Consider the following 15,567-nt stretch of genomic DNA (forward strand, 5'->3'; position numbering starts at 1 on the left):
GGTGCTTGTGACAGGTACCGGTGCTATAGCAGGTGGAGGGACAAAGCACTACCACTTGGAAAGACAGGGCCCTGCAGACTCAGCATCCTGGACTAGACAGGGTGCTACCGCTGGGCCTGAGGCATGAGCCTTCCAACCATCCAAGCTGGGGTATTGGGTCTGTGGGGTCTTCAAGACAGACAACTGGAGGGGGCCCACCGGGCTATCTCCCCATTAGCCACACCAGTCATCCAATATTATGTCTATTGAATGCCAACCTAGGACCAGCATGTTCTGTTTTCAGTTTCTGAAAGTACTGTAAATATGTTCAAAGATACTAAGAATAAAATCCCCAAATCCCACCACACAAAAATATGGTTTTCATTTTCTGGGAAATTCGGACTCATTCTGAAAAAGACTACTATAAAGGCGCTCGAGTGTTTTCTCTTGTTGTTTTAGTTCACTTCTTTAGAGCAATAGAAAAGCTGAACCAAGAAGTCAAACGGATGGAGTGACCACCTTGAAATTCCGTTCTTGCCCTTCCAAATGAAGGGGGATAAAGTAAACCTCGGCCCATCCTCTGAGAAGCACCCACTCCTGCGCCCTCCCTGACTGAGAACAGTCTCTCGGTCGCAGGCTACTTTATGACACCCACACCTGGAATCACCTTTCTTCCCAGGTGGCTCATCGACTGAAGCTATGACCTATTTAAAGAAATTCCTTTAAATTTGTGATAGTATTTTTTTTTAAGTATTACTACCTACCAGGTATGAGAACATGGGATTTTCATTTTATAAGCAAAAACAGGAAACAGCAAAGTTAGACGACTTATCCAAAGTCATTCTCATCAAAGGTTTATTACCCTCATTGAATAAAGTTTATGTCAGGTCAGTCTTCAAGTTCTACCTTTAAGGACCCAAATGATCCTGCTCCTTGCACCGTCACCTCTGTGCCTATGGACATGCTAACATCCTTGCCTTCACCTCCACTATCCAAACCCTATCCATGCCCTGAATACCAACTCCCAGATCTGAGGGCCTCCCCATTCCTTCACAGTCCCTGGTCTCATTTCTCTCATTGAATGAATACCTTGATCAGTTTCTTAAAAACTACAGGGGAATAGTAAACCTGTTGAAAATAAAAATTTCCCGATCCTAAAATCTGTCTCTATTCTCACAATACTTCTGACACCAAATATGTGTTTTTTCACACCAACAACCACTTTCCCAACTTTCTAGACACCAACTGGGTGTCCAATAATTCAATCCAGTTATGACACCTACAGCCTGGAGTGAGCATCAGACCCCACAGGTTAAGGGCCCAGCCCTACAAGACTGCCCCCACTTCAGCCTCCAATCACAAATCCCAGGGTCTACCTACACTTCTGACAAATCAGCTATCCATCAGGGGTTTCCAGACTCCCTCCTTGGATTCCATAACTTGCCAAAACAGCTCACATAACTCAGGAAACGTTTATTAAGACACTGGCATATTGTAAAGGATACAAGGCAGGAATAGAAGGGACTGGGGCTTCCATGCCCTTAAGACAGCATAGGAACCTGGGCCCAGAAATGGAAAATACCAGGTGGTCAGAAGGAACTTGGGAGAAGCTGACAGCAAAAATGTCACCACTCCTCCAATCCCCTCTCAAAAACACAGAGGTGGCTGATGTTATCTCCTTCTAACTGCTTAACCACTCACCCACAGGCAGTTTATTAAGGTCTGACCACTATTCCACCTTTCTAGGGTGCAGTAAGGAGCAGTGGGTTATCTTGACCCAACAGAACAGATTTGAAGGTAGTTACCAGGCAGTTGGAAAAGAAACTCACCAAGCCTGAGATGGAAAATTCCACAAGCCTGCCTTTTCCAAAAAGCCTGCCTTTTTGTGCAAGCCCAGTTTGTCCCCAGCTTGTAAAAGCAGCCAAGCAGAGCCAGCCCCCAAGCCAGTCCAGAGGACCTTTCCTCTGTGCTGCCTCCGAGTTCATGCACAAGCCTAATAAAACTGCCAGGAAGTTTCTCTGGGGTTTCCTCTCGATTTCTACTTGGGGAACCCAAGAACCCTAACACCAGTAACACCCTCTCCAGGTGCACCGTCTCACAGCCCCATGCATGTTCACCAACTGGGAAGCCCGACAAATCTCTCTGTTGGTGCTTTTTTCACGATGCTCAGTCTCCACCCAATCCTCTCCCAGGAGGCCCATGGGTGGGGCTGAGAGTGCCCACTGTCTCAAGCACAGGTTGGTCTTTCTTGTGACCAGCCCCATCCTGGGGCTACCACCCTAAGTCACTTCATTGGCAAAAACTCACGTAGGACTGACAGGGGGTTCATATGAGTAACAAAGCCACTCCTATCACTCAGAAAATCCCAAGGTTTTAAAAACGCTGGCCAGGCCCTTACCAGTTTGGCTCAGTGGATATAGTGTCAGCCTGCGGACTCAAGGGTCCCAGGTTCGATTCCGGACAAGGACGTGTACCTTGGTTTCGGGCACATCCCCAGTGGGGAGTGTGCAGGAGGCAGCTGGTCGATGTTTCTCTCTCATTGATGTTTCTAACTCTCTATTTCTCTCCCTTCCTCTCTGTAAAAAAATCAATAAAATATATTTTAAAAAATAAAAATAAATAAAAAATAAAAACTCTGGCCAGGAATAGGGACAAAGACCAAATATATTTTCCCTGTATGCCATACCAGACATGAGCAAATAGTTGCAATTTATTTCACAAAGGGCAGTTAATATCCCCAATATATAAAGCACTCTTAAAAATAAGGGGAAAAGATGGAATACCCCATCAGAAAGTGGGCAAAAACATGAGCAGTTCTCAGAAAAAGACAAATTAACAGTATTCAACATTTGAAAAAGAGCTAAGGATAGTCAATAAGAGAAATGCATGTTAAAGCAAGGAGAAACCAGACTGGTGAAAATGCTAACGTTGGCCAATTCAGCCTGTTGGACAGCTGGGAGGAAACAGCTGTAGTGCATCGCTGGTGGCAGCACCTGCACAAATGAATGCACTGCAGCACTATTTGTAATAGCAAAACATTTCAAAGAACTCAAATGCCTTCCAGGGAGGCTGGTCACATACCTGCAGAGCGCACACGTGCACACGTGCACATACACACACACACACACACACACAGGAGTATTACGAGCTGGAGAACAGAACAAAGGTGATCTGCAGCTACCCATGGACATGGAGTGCTTTGCAGGAAATACTGATGCCGTTAAGAAAAAACAGGTAAGACAGTCTAGGTAGTATGTGCATCATACACACAGACTACTGCCTGTATTTGCAAAAGGAAACCCAGGATGGATAAAACAGACCAATAAAAATGGGAACAGCTCTAACCGGTTTGGCTCAGTGGATAGAGCGTCGGCCTGCAGACTCAAGGGTCCCAGGTTCAATTCCAGTCAAGGGCATGTACCTTGGTTGCGGGCACATCCCCAGTGGGGAGTGTGCAGGAGGCAGCTGATTGATGTTTCTCTCTCATCGATGTTTCTGACTCTCTATCCCTCTCCCTTCCTCTCTGTAAAAAATCAATAAAATATATATATATTTTTAAATGGGAACAGAGTGGAGAAACTAGAGATTGCAGCAAGAGGCGTCTGACTGGAACTTTGATATAGTCTGACTTTTCAATCATGTACTGGCATAACTCAGAGACACTGTGGATTTGGTTCCAGACCACCACATAAAGTAATTACCACAATTAAGCAGGTCATAATCTTTTTCCTGGGGCAGGTCTTGCCTTCAATTTGTAAAAAACACAACATCTGTGAAGCACAGTAAAGTGAAAAATGAGGTATGCCTATAAATGGATGACACACTGTTAACAATCAGAAAGAAAAAAGCAAATTTTGAAATTGAACACAAACAGAAAAATGAACCTCGCCCTAACCGGTTTGGCTCAGTGGATAGAGCGTCAGCCTGCGGACTGAAGGGTCCCAGGTTAGATTCCGGTCAAGGGCATGTACCTTGGTTGCGGGCACATCCCCATTAGGGGGTGTGCAGGAGGCAGCTGATTGATGTTTCTCTCTCATCGATGTTTCTAACTCTCTATCCCTCTCCCTTCCTCTCTGTAAAAAAATCAATAAAATATATTTTTTAAAAATGAACCTAATTTGTATAAGGCATAAAAAAAAATATTTCAGGTAGCTTTGGAACACAATACTTTAAACTGCACATCCTTAGTGGGATACATTCTAAGGTCAAAAAGAAATCCTGAGTTTTCTGAAGTTTGCTGTTGGTAGTGGTACTGACGTAGTAACTCTGAACTGGTTTTGTCTGCATGGTAGTACAGAGCAAATGAGGATGAATTTTTATTGCTGCCAGAAGATTTTCATTGTGGGGGAGAGAAAATAGCAATACAGAATGAGGGAAGGGAAGGGAAAAACTTGTTGTGTTAGGACTTAAATCGGGGGTATCAGCATAAGCTCATGATTGGAAAAATATTTTCATTTCTTGGCTCTGTCCTCTGAAGAGCTGGAAGCCATGATCCCTCAGTAGCAAAGGACACACTAGTACTCAGACCCTGATTTTTAAACACGTTCTGCACTGAAAATCAGGGCTGCTCGGACAAACGGTGGATTCCAGGTTTGGAGCATGGAAAGAACAAGATGAGCCTGAAGCATCTGAAGATACTAGTAAGTGCTCAAAGACTAAAAGTCCCAAGTGATTTAAATAAAAGTGGGGGGGGGGGGCGGGCGGGCATGTCATGGGTTCAATTCCGGTCAAGAGCACATACCTGGTCTCTCTCCCTCTCCCCTCTCCCCTCCACTCTCTCTGAAAATCAATGGAAATATCCTTGGGTGAGGATTTTATTTTTTTAATTTTTTAAAGGTGTGTGGCGGGGGAGGGGGGGAAGGGGGGGGGGGGGACAGGTCATAGCTGGTTTGGCTCAGTGAAAAGAGCAAAAGCCCATGGAATGAAGGGTCCCGGCTTCGATTCCAGTCAAGGGCACATATCTCAATTGCAGGCTCGAACTGGTGCATGTGCAGGAGGCAACCAATCCATGTGTCCCTCTCACATTGATTTTTCTCTCTGTGTGTCTCTCCCCCTCCCTTCCACTCTCTCTAAAAAAAAAATCAATGGAAAAATATCCTCAGGTGAGGATTAACAACAAAAAAAGGCAGGGTGTAAATTGATCAGTGACCCCACACACACCCAATTCTAATTCCTAGACCTGGAACTATGACCTTACCAAAAAGATGATCCCAGATAAGCGATTTTCAACCTTCTTCATCTCACAGAGCACATAAGCTAATTACTGAAATTCCGCAGCACACCAAAAAATATATTTTTTGCAGACCTGACCAAAAAATAGGTATAATTTTGATTCCTTCACACCAGACGGCTACTGTTGTGTTGCCTGTTGTCATTTTTTTAATTTGACAATCTAAGGGAAAGAGATCAGTGTCCCTAACTAACTAGTCAGGTACTGCATGTTTTAAAGGCACAGTGGCTGAAAATCACTCTCCTCGATTACCCACTCAGGAGGCCCCAAATCCAGTGACAGGTGTCCTTACAAGGGATGAAGGAGAGATGTGACAGTCAGAAAAGCAGGAGGCACTGTGACCCAGATGATGCACGCACAGCTAAACAGCAGGAGCCTGGAAGGGGCCTGAGGAGGGAGATGGTCCTATGGACACCTGAATCAGACCGTGGCCTCCAGAACTAGGAGATAATTTCTCGTTTTAACACCACCTTGTCTGTGGCAACTTGTTACAGCAGTTGCAGGAAACGAATACAGTCAGAGAAGAGGAAGCACAAGTTATTCTTTTCTTTTCAGAAGAACACCAGTCTACAAACAGAAGGATTCAGAGAATGAGAAAATCAGCAATTTGTAATCCCCAGTATGAAAACCAGTCCAGGCAAAAGCTGTCAATGGGCACTGAACACACTGGCTGGAGTACCAGAGAAATTTCTGATGTGCCCACGACCACCCTGTGTACTGGGGAAACATGCCTTTAAAATGAAGGGATGCGGTAGCCCTTCCAGGCACCCAACAGGGGACAACTCTGATGTAAAACAAATCAGCAAGCATCATTATAAAGAAAGCTTCAGGAAAGCCGGGCCCGTGTGGCTCAGCTAAACAGCAAGAGGTCACAGGTTTAATTCCCAGTCAGAGCTCATACCCAGGTTATGGGTCCGATTCCCGGTCAGGGTGCATGCGGGAGGCAACTGGTCGATGTTTTTCTCTCACTTCAATGTTTCTCTCCCGTCTCTCTCTCCCCCTTCCTCTCTCTCTGAAATCAACTAAAAAAAACAAAACGCTCTTTTAAAAGTTTAACTGAATTTAATCATAAGAAATAAATAAACCCAAAATTCGGGACTTGTTTTAAAAGGTAAATGGCATGAAAAACAAGGGAAAGTTAAAGACATAACAGCCAAATGCAATGTGGAAACCTTAACTGGATTCTAGATTTAGAAACAAACAAAAACAGAAAAGGCTATAAAAGACATTTATGTACAATTGGGGAAAATTCAAATATAGACTGTATATTAGATATTTATGTTAATTTTTAGGAACTGGTAAAGGTGATGAGATTATATAGAAAATGCTTTTGGCCTTGGGAGATTACATTAAACTATTTTAAAGGTGAAGTATCATTATGCCTGCAAACATTTCAATGGAAAAAGTATAAAAACAGAGAAGAACCAATGTGGAAAAAAGATACAACTGGTAAATCTAGGCAGAAGATTCCTTGGGTGTTTGCTGAATTACTCTGTCAGTAGAAAATACATATGGAAATTCTTAAAGTAAAATGTGGAGGGGTCAAAACAATTTCCAGGTTGGCCCTCCCAGATCCCAAGGAGGGCTGGAGGAAGGACAGGCTCTGCGGAGGGCCTGCCCCACCGGGCTGGCTGAGTCTGGAAACATCAGCTACACTACGGTCTGCTTGTTCTTCCCTATCTTTCTCCCGGGAGTCTGCTGGCATCAGGTGTCTAACTCGCTGTGCCCCCTCCCTGGCAGCAAGCCAGTACATGTTTGCTGAGTGAATTTAGGAGAGACTGATTAGATGGCAAAACTAATCCAATAAAAGTCCCAACTCAGAGAAGTTTGCATTATCATAAATGCAAAGCTAACACACATAAATCATGCTTTTACATGGTTTTCAGGGCTTAATTTTGTGCCTTTTCTGAAAATTTCAGTTGAATAACAGTGACATGTGTAGAATAATAGAAAGGTACCATAAATACAATGTCATTACAACCAAATCCGTGATACACTATCAATTAGATGAATATTACTAGATATCACAACTCCAGTTTCCAAGATGTAAAGATGGAAAAAAAAAAAAAAGATAATGACTCCTAAACTCTATTAAAATGTCAGAAAATAAACTTAGCTTAAGGTATAAATCTATGTGGACAGGAAGAGGGGAATAAACTGTTGCTGGGAGATGAAAGAGGATCGCTGAAGGCAGAGGAATTAAGAGAATGAGAGACCAGTAGTGGGAAAGGCCCAGTTATACCTTAGAACAGCGATTTTCAGCCCGTGTGCCACAGACTTTTCAAATCATGCAATAGCTGACTATTTAGTCAGAGAGTACTGACCTCTTTTCCCTTAAAATGTCAAATAAAAAAATGACAAAAGCCAATACCACAACAACTGTCCAGTGCGAATGAATCAAAATTATACCTTTTCCCCCATCAGATCTGCAACAAATGTTATTTTTGGTGTGCCACAGAATTTTAGTAATTCGTTTACATGTGCCATGAGAGGGAAAAGGTTGAAAATCGCTGCTTTGAAAGAGTTGAGAATGATCATGCCTGGTGCACTTGGACATGGGGTGACAATGCAGCTAAGACAGAAAATATAACTTTCAAATCTGTCTAAACTGCAACATGACTGCTTCGGCAGAAGATAGGCATTTCCATCTCAGGAAAGGGCAGACTAGGAGGTCTCAGACTGGGGAGCCCAAGTCCAACTGGAGGGGGCTCCCACAGTGCAGGCAGCCAGGCCTCCCTGTTCTGCAGGGCGTGGGAGAGCGTCGTCACCACAGCTCAGAGGACAGTCCCATGGTACGCAGGTTGTGAGGCTCTGCCAGTTCTAGTGACACAGCTTACAGTCAAGGGGCAGCTCAGGGCTCCCCATCCACCTGAGTCCTCGGCTCAAACGCTAGCAGACACCCCGGGAAACCAGAAAGCTGAGGAAAGCCTGGAACAAGAAAGGGAGAAGCGACCTGGGAGAAAGAAACTTCAGTGAGAAGAAAACGGAACAAACAAAACTATCACAAAGAGAATACAACCACAAAGACATTTAGTTTTTTAAAAAAACTAAGAGAAAACAAAGACATTCAGTTTTTTAAAAAATTCAGAAAACAAAAGAACTCTTATAAGTGAAAGATGATAGCAAAAATTTTAAATCACTAGAAGAGTTTGAATACAAAGATAAGGAAGTTTCCTAAAAACAGAGCAAAACTTTTTTTAAAAGGAAAAAAAATTGGAAATTAAAGGACTAGACCAGGCAAATCTGCATCAGCACAATAACATCCCAGAAAGATAAAATGGAGGGAAGGAAATAACCAGAGTAATTCAAGAAAACTTCCAGGACTGAAGAATCGAGTTTCTAGACTGCTCCAAGTACCCAGCGCCCTGTGTGCGAGGACCCGGGAAGCCACAGTGGGGCTGTCAGGCAGGCTCTGCCTGCTGCTGCGACAACCAGCCCAGGCCCCGCAGAGGCTCAGAACAACAGAGGGATTCTTTGGGTGGATTTCACACTAGGGAGCGGGGCGAGGGCTCTGCACACTGAGCGCTGTCACCTGGAACGCTGGAGAAACTTGCCTTCCCAGCTGCTGGGCCCACAAGTGAAGTGGGCACCACCCAGCCCTGGGCACGGCGATTCCATGAGGCCACCAAACTCCAGGAGTGAGGAGAGGCCAGGGGTCAGAGATCTGGAAATATGTGGTGACGGACAAAAAGATCCTGCAGTCCTCAAAAAACATGCAAATCCCACAGAAAGGGACTGGCCTGACACTCCTCCTCAACACGAGAAGCCCGGAAAGGAATGGAACAATGCCTGTAAAATCCTGAAGGAACCCTTTTCTAGAATTATGTCTCTAAAAGCTCATCCTGAGCATATCTGTGAAGTGTGACATAAGGAAAAGGAAGTCAGGAGACAGGAAATGTGTGATGGGCAGAGCGCGTCTGAAGGCTGGGGCCCTTCTTTAGGAAGAGGCCCTGCTGCTTCTGAGCATCCTGCAGGAAGACACAAGCAACCAACAAAGCGTTTGGAGTTGAAGCAGCAGTAGCACCTCAAATGCAAAGTAATTTTAAAAAACACCAAAAACCATTAGCTCCAAGGAAAGCAAAAGGTAATATACAGCATGACTCACTCTGAATGGCTTTCAGTCACACACACGAATATTAAATGTTGATCTCCCCAAAATCCCACCACACCTACATGGGGAAGCGGGGGGGGGGGGGGGGGGGGGGGGGAGTAATGAGCATGGGAGCACAGAAAAAGAGAGTAAACAATCACCTTTCAAAAAAGAAAGTCACTAGGTAATAAATATTTACAAATGAAAACTCAAGAGGCAGAGCATTCCATGGCACAAAGAGAAATACCAAAATAATCAGCTAGAAGCCAACACTTGCCTCTGCGGAGGGGAAAGTAGTGGCAGGGAACTCTGTTTTGCCTAACGCCTATAGAGGCTATTTGACTTTTTAAACTATGTGCATGTTTTAAAAAAGAGAAAGAAAAAGGTGACTGGAGCTGAGTCTCTGCCAAGGGAGCTACCTAGTAGGTGGACCAGATTTTTCAACAGTCACACCTCAGCGCTCTTCCAATGACCTATAGCACTGATCTAAATGCCACAAGGGCTGAAACCTGTAAGACACAACCCCTGTCCTCCAGGGCTGGTAAGTTATTAAGAAAACATGAGCATGGAAAAGAATGCAAGTGCAATCAAGTGGGCATATGCTCACCACCCTAAGCATGGCAGAGAGTTATGTGGTAGCAAGAAGGGAGCCTGGGCCCCAGGAGGCACAAAAGACTGAGGGAAGGGGAGGCAAAAGCCAGAGGAGGTGGAGAGAGAGAGATGAGTAGAACCTGAGAGGAACAGGGAGAGCATTTCTAGAAGGGAGCTGGCTTACAGGGACAACAATGTGTGTCATTTGGGAGTATGGACAGTTTTGTCAACACAGGTGAGGTTTTACTCATAATGGGCTGGCAAAATTATTAATAAGGAAAAGTAGACACTAAAAATCACAGAAGTCACTGTTAGGACATTTTCAGTGTCCTTCAACACTATCAGGAGCCCTGTGATACTTTTCCTGCAGTGTCTCAGCTATACCATCCCGGCTCTTCAGTACCACTGCCTCTGCCCTCGTCCTAAACCCCTCACAGCTAAATTCACCCACTTCTTAAGCCGGCACAGGCCTCTCCCAGGCTTGCCTGCTCAGGCCCCTGTCTGGTGGGTCAGCCTCATTGCTATACTTCATTTTCACACGCCAAAGCCACTACCCTGTTTTACATTCCCAGAACACTCCCTGCTCTTGGCTGCCACAGGACCTCTGCACATGCTGTTCCTTCTGGAACACATTCCCTTCTTCACCTCCCTATTCATTCCTACACATCCTTCAGCTCAAGCCTCAATTCCTCAGTGAAACAAACACCCTTGGTTGCTCTGACTCAAAAGTCTCTGTCATAAACTCTTACGCATTACTTTCCCTCTAACAGTTTCTATCTAATTTATGGCCATCTCACCTTCTAGGCCAGTAGTTCTCAGTGGGTCCCCAAACCGCAGCCAGGGCTTCCCAGTGAAGCTATTAAAAATGCAAATTTTTGCCCTAACTGCTTTGGCTCAGTGGATAGAGGGTGGGCCTGCAGACTGAAGGGTCCCAGGTTCGATTCCGGTCAAGGGCATGTTCCTTGGTTGCGGGCACATCCCCAGTGGGGGGTGTGCAGGAGGCAGCTGATCGATGTTTCTCTCTCCCTCATAGATATTTCTAACTCTCTGTCCCTCTCCCTTCTTCTCTGTAAAAAATCCATAAAATATATTTTTAAAAAATGCAAATTTTCAGGCCACACTCCAGACCTATAAAATCAGGAACTTGAGGAAGGAGGCAGCAACTCGTGTTTTGCAAACCTTCCCGACCACTCAGATGTACACTGGAGTCTGAGACCCACTGCCCTAGACTCCATGACTGCAAAGCCTAGGTGTTCTGCCCTCCTTAGTGTCCCTTGGTGCCAAGCACAGTAAGGAGTTGGTAGGATTTCCTGGTTGAATGATGGTGCCTCTCCTGGATCCCCTTCCCTATTAAATTCTAAAACCCCGCTGTGTAACGTTGGAAACCCCCATAATCAACAGGAGCCTGTGACAGGCTCTAGGCCCCAGCTCCCGGGCCTTTCTAGGTTCAAAACTTGGCTCTCCATAGCTTATCATCTGTGTGGCCATCCACAAATTTTCCTAATTTATCTTGGCCTTAATTTCCTCACTTCTAAAATGGGAATAATTATGTACCTACTTCCCAGTATAATTAAGTGAGACAATGAAAGAGACTCATGCCTGCACACACACCGTAAGCCCTAAGCAAATGTTGGTATTATTATTATTGTTGTCAAAACAATAATTATGCAACTTTAAGTTGTCTTTCCCTTGGGTCCTAGCTTTCTTAAAATTGTCCACACACTTCCTCCCTGGCAAACTACTACATCTCACACCCTCCTTGCCTAGCAACCAGAAGCCCTTGCGGGGAGCATCCTCAGCTCCACCTCCCGCACAGCTGGGCTCCACTAGACAGGCTGGGTCTTCCCAGAGCTCAACCTACGTCACTTTCTGGAGTCCCCTCTCACCTCTGGACCCAGAGCTGGGAAACTCGGCTGGTTAGCAGGTGGTTCATTTCAGTGTGTCTGGTGGCCAGGAGTCAAAAGGAACTCACACTGGGAGGCATTTCTGGCCCACTTTTGGTACTTGATAAAGTACTAATAGCAACAATTAAAATATACTCCCACCGAACTGATCTTAAATTTAAAAAACAAAGCCGAAAAACGGTTTCAGCCTCTAAGAAGACACAGGGATCAACACCTGCCTTGTCTCGGGTGCGATCCTGAGTGATGACAGCGACCAGAACCGCACACAAGGAAGCGCCTGCCCGCTGGGCCAGGGCGGCCAGGAGAGCCCAGCGCCGCGCCCCGGAACCGCGCGCCCCCACACCGGGGAGCTGCCATCCCCGACAGTTAAATGCGGAGTAACTTCCCTTGGAGCAAACAGTCGCAGCGCGTCTGTGCCAACGGCAACAGTGTTTGTATCCCACTGAACCAGCACGGCACGGCGGCGCGCGTCCCCAGGGCGTCCCGGCGCGGCACGCTCCGGTCACGCCGGCGGCCCCTGGGGCGACGTGGCCAGCAGTCCCGCGCGTCGGGGAGCGGGAACTAGGGGCAATGGGCTGGGGCCGGGGTGCGCGGGGCTGGCCCAGGAGGGCGGCCGCGCGGGGCCCCGGTCACTGCGCTCTGGGGCAAGGGCCTCTCCGCCGGGCCACCCGGTCTCCGCGCCGGGCCTAACCGGCCGAGGGTCTTCGCCCAAGTTGGCCGGCTGCGTTGCCGCAAAAATGTCAAGAGCGAGAGTCCGAAGCCCCCGGAAAAGGGTGGGGACAGGAAGGCAGGCCCCCCAGGGAGGGAGACCGGGCTGCAGGGCCACCCCCGGGGCTGCTCACAGCCCGCCGACCCTCGCCCGCCGCCGGGCGCCCAGGAATGAATGAGGCTTCCCCGCCGGCCGCCGGCGCTCACTCACAGGCGACGTAGGCGAGCAGCGCGATGCCCAGCAGCAGCTTCATCCTCCTGCGGTTGACGGCAGACACGAGGCGCAGGAGTGTTTTGCTCACCATGCCCGGGAACCCGCCGGTCCAGGGCCCTGCCGCGGGGGCGCCTGCTGCACAATGCGCGGCGGCAACAGCGGCCCAGAGAGCCCCGCCCCGGCCGCCCGCGAGGCCCCGCCTCCGCGCGCCGGGTTTCCTCCTGGAAGAACCACTACGCACGCGCGACCCCGCCCCCGTCCCGCCCCCTCCCTGGCCCTCCAACCTCCCTCCCCGCCGCCTCCTCGCCCCGCAGGCGCACTGCGGCAGCGGCGCCTTGGTTTTCGAAGAATGTAGCTGGGAGGGGCGGGCGCGCGCATGCGCCTGCGGGCGTGTTTTCCCGGAGTGGCGGCTGGCGCGGGGACGGGAGAGGTGCGTCTCCAGGCTGAGGGCGGCACCGCGGTCGCTAGGTTTCCGAACCCAACCCACCTGGTGGCACGCGGTGGGCAGTCAAAAGTTGCAATGAAAAGAAATATTTGTGCTAAATTTGACCGTGTCTTTTGAAGTTCTTTGAAGGCTTTCCCTAAGAAAGTTGACCAGTTCTCTGGGCTGTTTTGTTGGCTTTTTTAGTTACAGTAGAAGCAGAGAAAATTATGAATCTCTAAAACATTGCTGAAGTCAAAACCCCGTGCATTTTTCTAGGCTATGATCAACTGGATGTCTTTTTAAAAATAAAGGGTTTATTATTATTATTATTATTATTAAAAAAAAAGTAATGCTAGCCTTAGCTGGTTTGGCTCAGTGGATAGTGTCAGCCTGCAGACTGACGGGTCCTGGGTTCCATTCCAGTCAAGGGCACATGCCCCAGTTGCGGGCTCAAACCCCAGTAGGGGGCGTGCAGGAGGCAGTCCATCAATTATTCTCTCTCATTGATGTTTCCATCTCTCCCTCACCTTTCCTCTCTGAAATCAATAAAAATATATTTTTTAAAAAGTAATGTTAGTGGTGTAATTAGGACAAACCAGGGCAAGGACAGGATGAAATCATGCTGAATCTGCATAAAGAAAAACGCTGGCATGTCATCATGTGTGTTTCATCCCAATTTGTTGCATGTGTATATTTTATCATAGTAAGGGGGTGCGTTATGGTGGTGAAGTAATTGCATATGTGGGACCTGAATTTATTTCTTTGATAAGCACTTATTGAATTCCCACTTCAAGCACGGAGGTGTGTCAAGAGATACAGATACCATTATCAGATCCACAGAAACACTGGTCCCATAAGGGAGAAAAGATGATACCCACAGATCTCTGTTGTCAGGAGAAACCCCCAAGAAAATATTGGGGAGCTGCTGATTAGATGTGCTGATCTTCAGCCACAGGGGAAAACCAAAGCCAGCAATGTCGCTGACCTCTGAGCACCAGGCCCCTTTACTAAATGTAACAACCTAATGCCCTTTAACTTTATTAAAAATGTCAGATTGAAGCTGTAAGCAGATTCCAAGCATACTAGGTATCTATTAATTCAAGAAGGCCAGAAATTGTGAAATACATGCTATTTCTGTACAAAGCTCCTTAAAACCCAGCATTCCTAGTTGAGTGCTTTTCCTGCCATCACACACTGTTGCCAGCTTCTCCTGCCCCACTGGACCAAGTCTATGAAAATACCATCAGCAGCTGCAGTTAGAAATGTTGCTGCTGTCATTATTACCACCTAGAAAATTGTCGGTGGCCCAAGACCCTGATTTTCAGTTCAACCAAAGCCAGAATTATGAAGTTGGCAATAGTAAGTGTGCGCCTGTGGCTGTGAGAAGGCAGGAGGGAAAGTCTGTGCCAGCGAGGCCCTCCAGGCTCATCAGGGAAACCGTGGGCTAAGGCAAGTCCACACTTGGTGCTCCTCTCTTTTCTCTTCTTTCAACCAGCCTACCCCTCCTCATCAGGTTCTGGACTCTCGTCCACCCCATCCTGACCTTGCTGTCTACTTTATTCTCTCCAATATTTCCCTCAATTTCTAGTCACAAGGCACTGTTCTTGATAGTTGAGGTTATTAAAAAAATGAATCATAATATGACACCTCTTCTATATTGTAAAAAGTGTAATAAGAGTAAAAAATGAGAATTTATTAAATATCTACCATGTGCCAGGACCTGTTACGTGGGATGCTTTCACATGGATCTTATTTAATTCTGAAACAGCTGTGGGGCACTGTCTAGAGTATGCCCGATGCTCAAAGCCACACACTATAAAATTTACCTATTTGAAGTGTATAATTTAGTTGTGTTTAGCATATTCACAGACATTGCAATAATAACAACAGTCAATTTTGAAAAACATTTCCTTTTTTTTGTTTCTTTCTTGTTCAGTTGTATCTTTCTAGAAATTCATCCATTTCTTCTAGGTTGTCCAATTTGTTGGCATATAATTGATCATAGTATTCCTAATATCTTTTATATTACTGTAATTTTGGTGATAACTTCTCTTTCATTTCTGATTTTATTTATTTGGGATCTATTTTTTTTTATGAGTCTGGCTAAAGGATTGTGAATTTTGTTTATCCTTTATTGAAGCAGTTCTTAGTTTTATTGATTTTCTTATTTGTTTTTTTAAGTCTCTATTGTTCATTTTCACTCTGATCTATATTATTTCCTGCATCCTACTTACTTTGGATTTTGTTTGTTCTTCTCTTTCTAGTTTCTTCATGCACAAAGTTTTGTTGTTTATTTGTGATTCTTTTTTTTTCTTGAGGTAGACTTGTATAGCTATGAACTACAATATTAGAACTGATTTTGCTACATCTATGGGCTTTGGAAATTGTGTTTTCATTTAAATTGGTTCAAGGTATTTTTTTATTTCC

The 15,567-nt window shown here is 46.0% G+C and overlaps 1 protein-coding gene across 2 annotated transcripts in view; it reads right to left on the minus strand.

The window, feature by feature from the left end:
• Positions 1 to 12,861, minus strand: part of UXS1 (UDP-glucuronate decarboxylase 1) — a 112,892-nt gene extending 100,031 nt beyond the window's left edge. For both annotated transcript variants that reach the window (XM_070429851.1, XM_070429850.1), the window contains exon 1: positions 12,714 to 12,861. In XM_070429851.1, the coding sequence (XP_070285952.1) occupies positions 12,714 to 12,807 (94 nt within the window). In that variant the 5' untranslated portion in view covers positions 12,808 to 12,861. The remainder of the gene's footprint in view (positions 1 to 12,713) is intronic.
• Between the last annotated feature and the right edge of the window lie 2,706 nt (positions 12,862 to 15,567).

This window comes from Myotis yumanensis, unplaced genomic scaffold (genome assembly GCF_028538775.1).
Source record: "Myotis yumanensis isolate MYYU_CA2020_CCGP unplaced genomic scaffold, mMyoYum1.0.hap1 SCAF_11, whole genome shotgun sequence".
NCBI classification, from domain to species: domain Eukaryota; kingdom Metazoa; phylum Chordata; class Mammalia; order Chiroptera; family Vespertilionidae; genus Myotis; species Myotis yumanensis.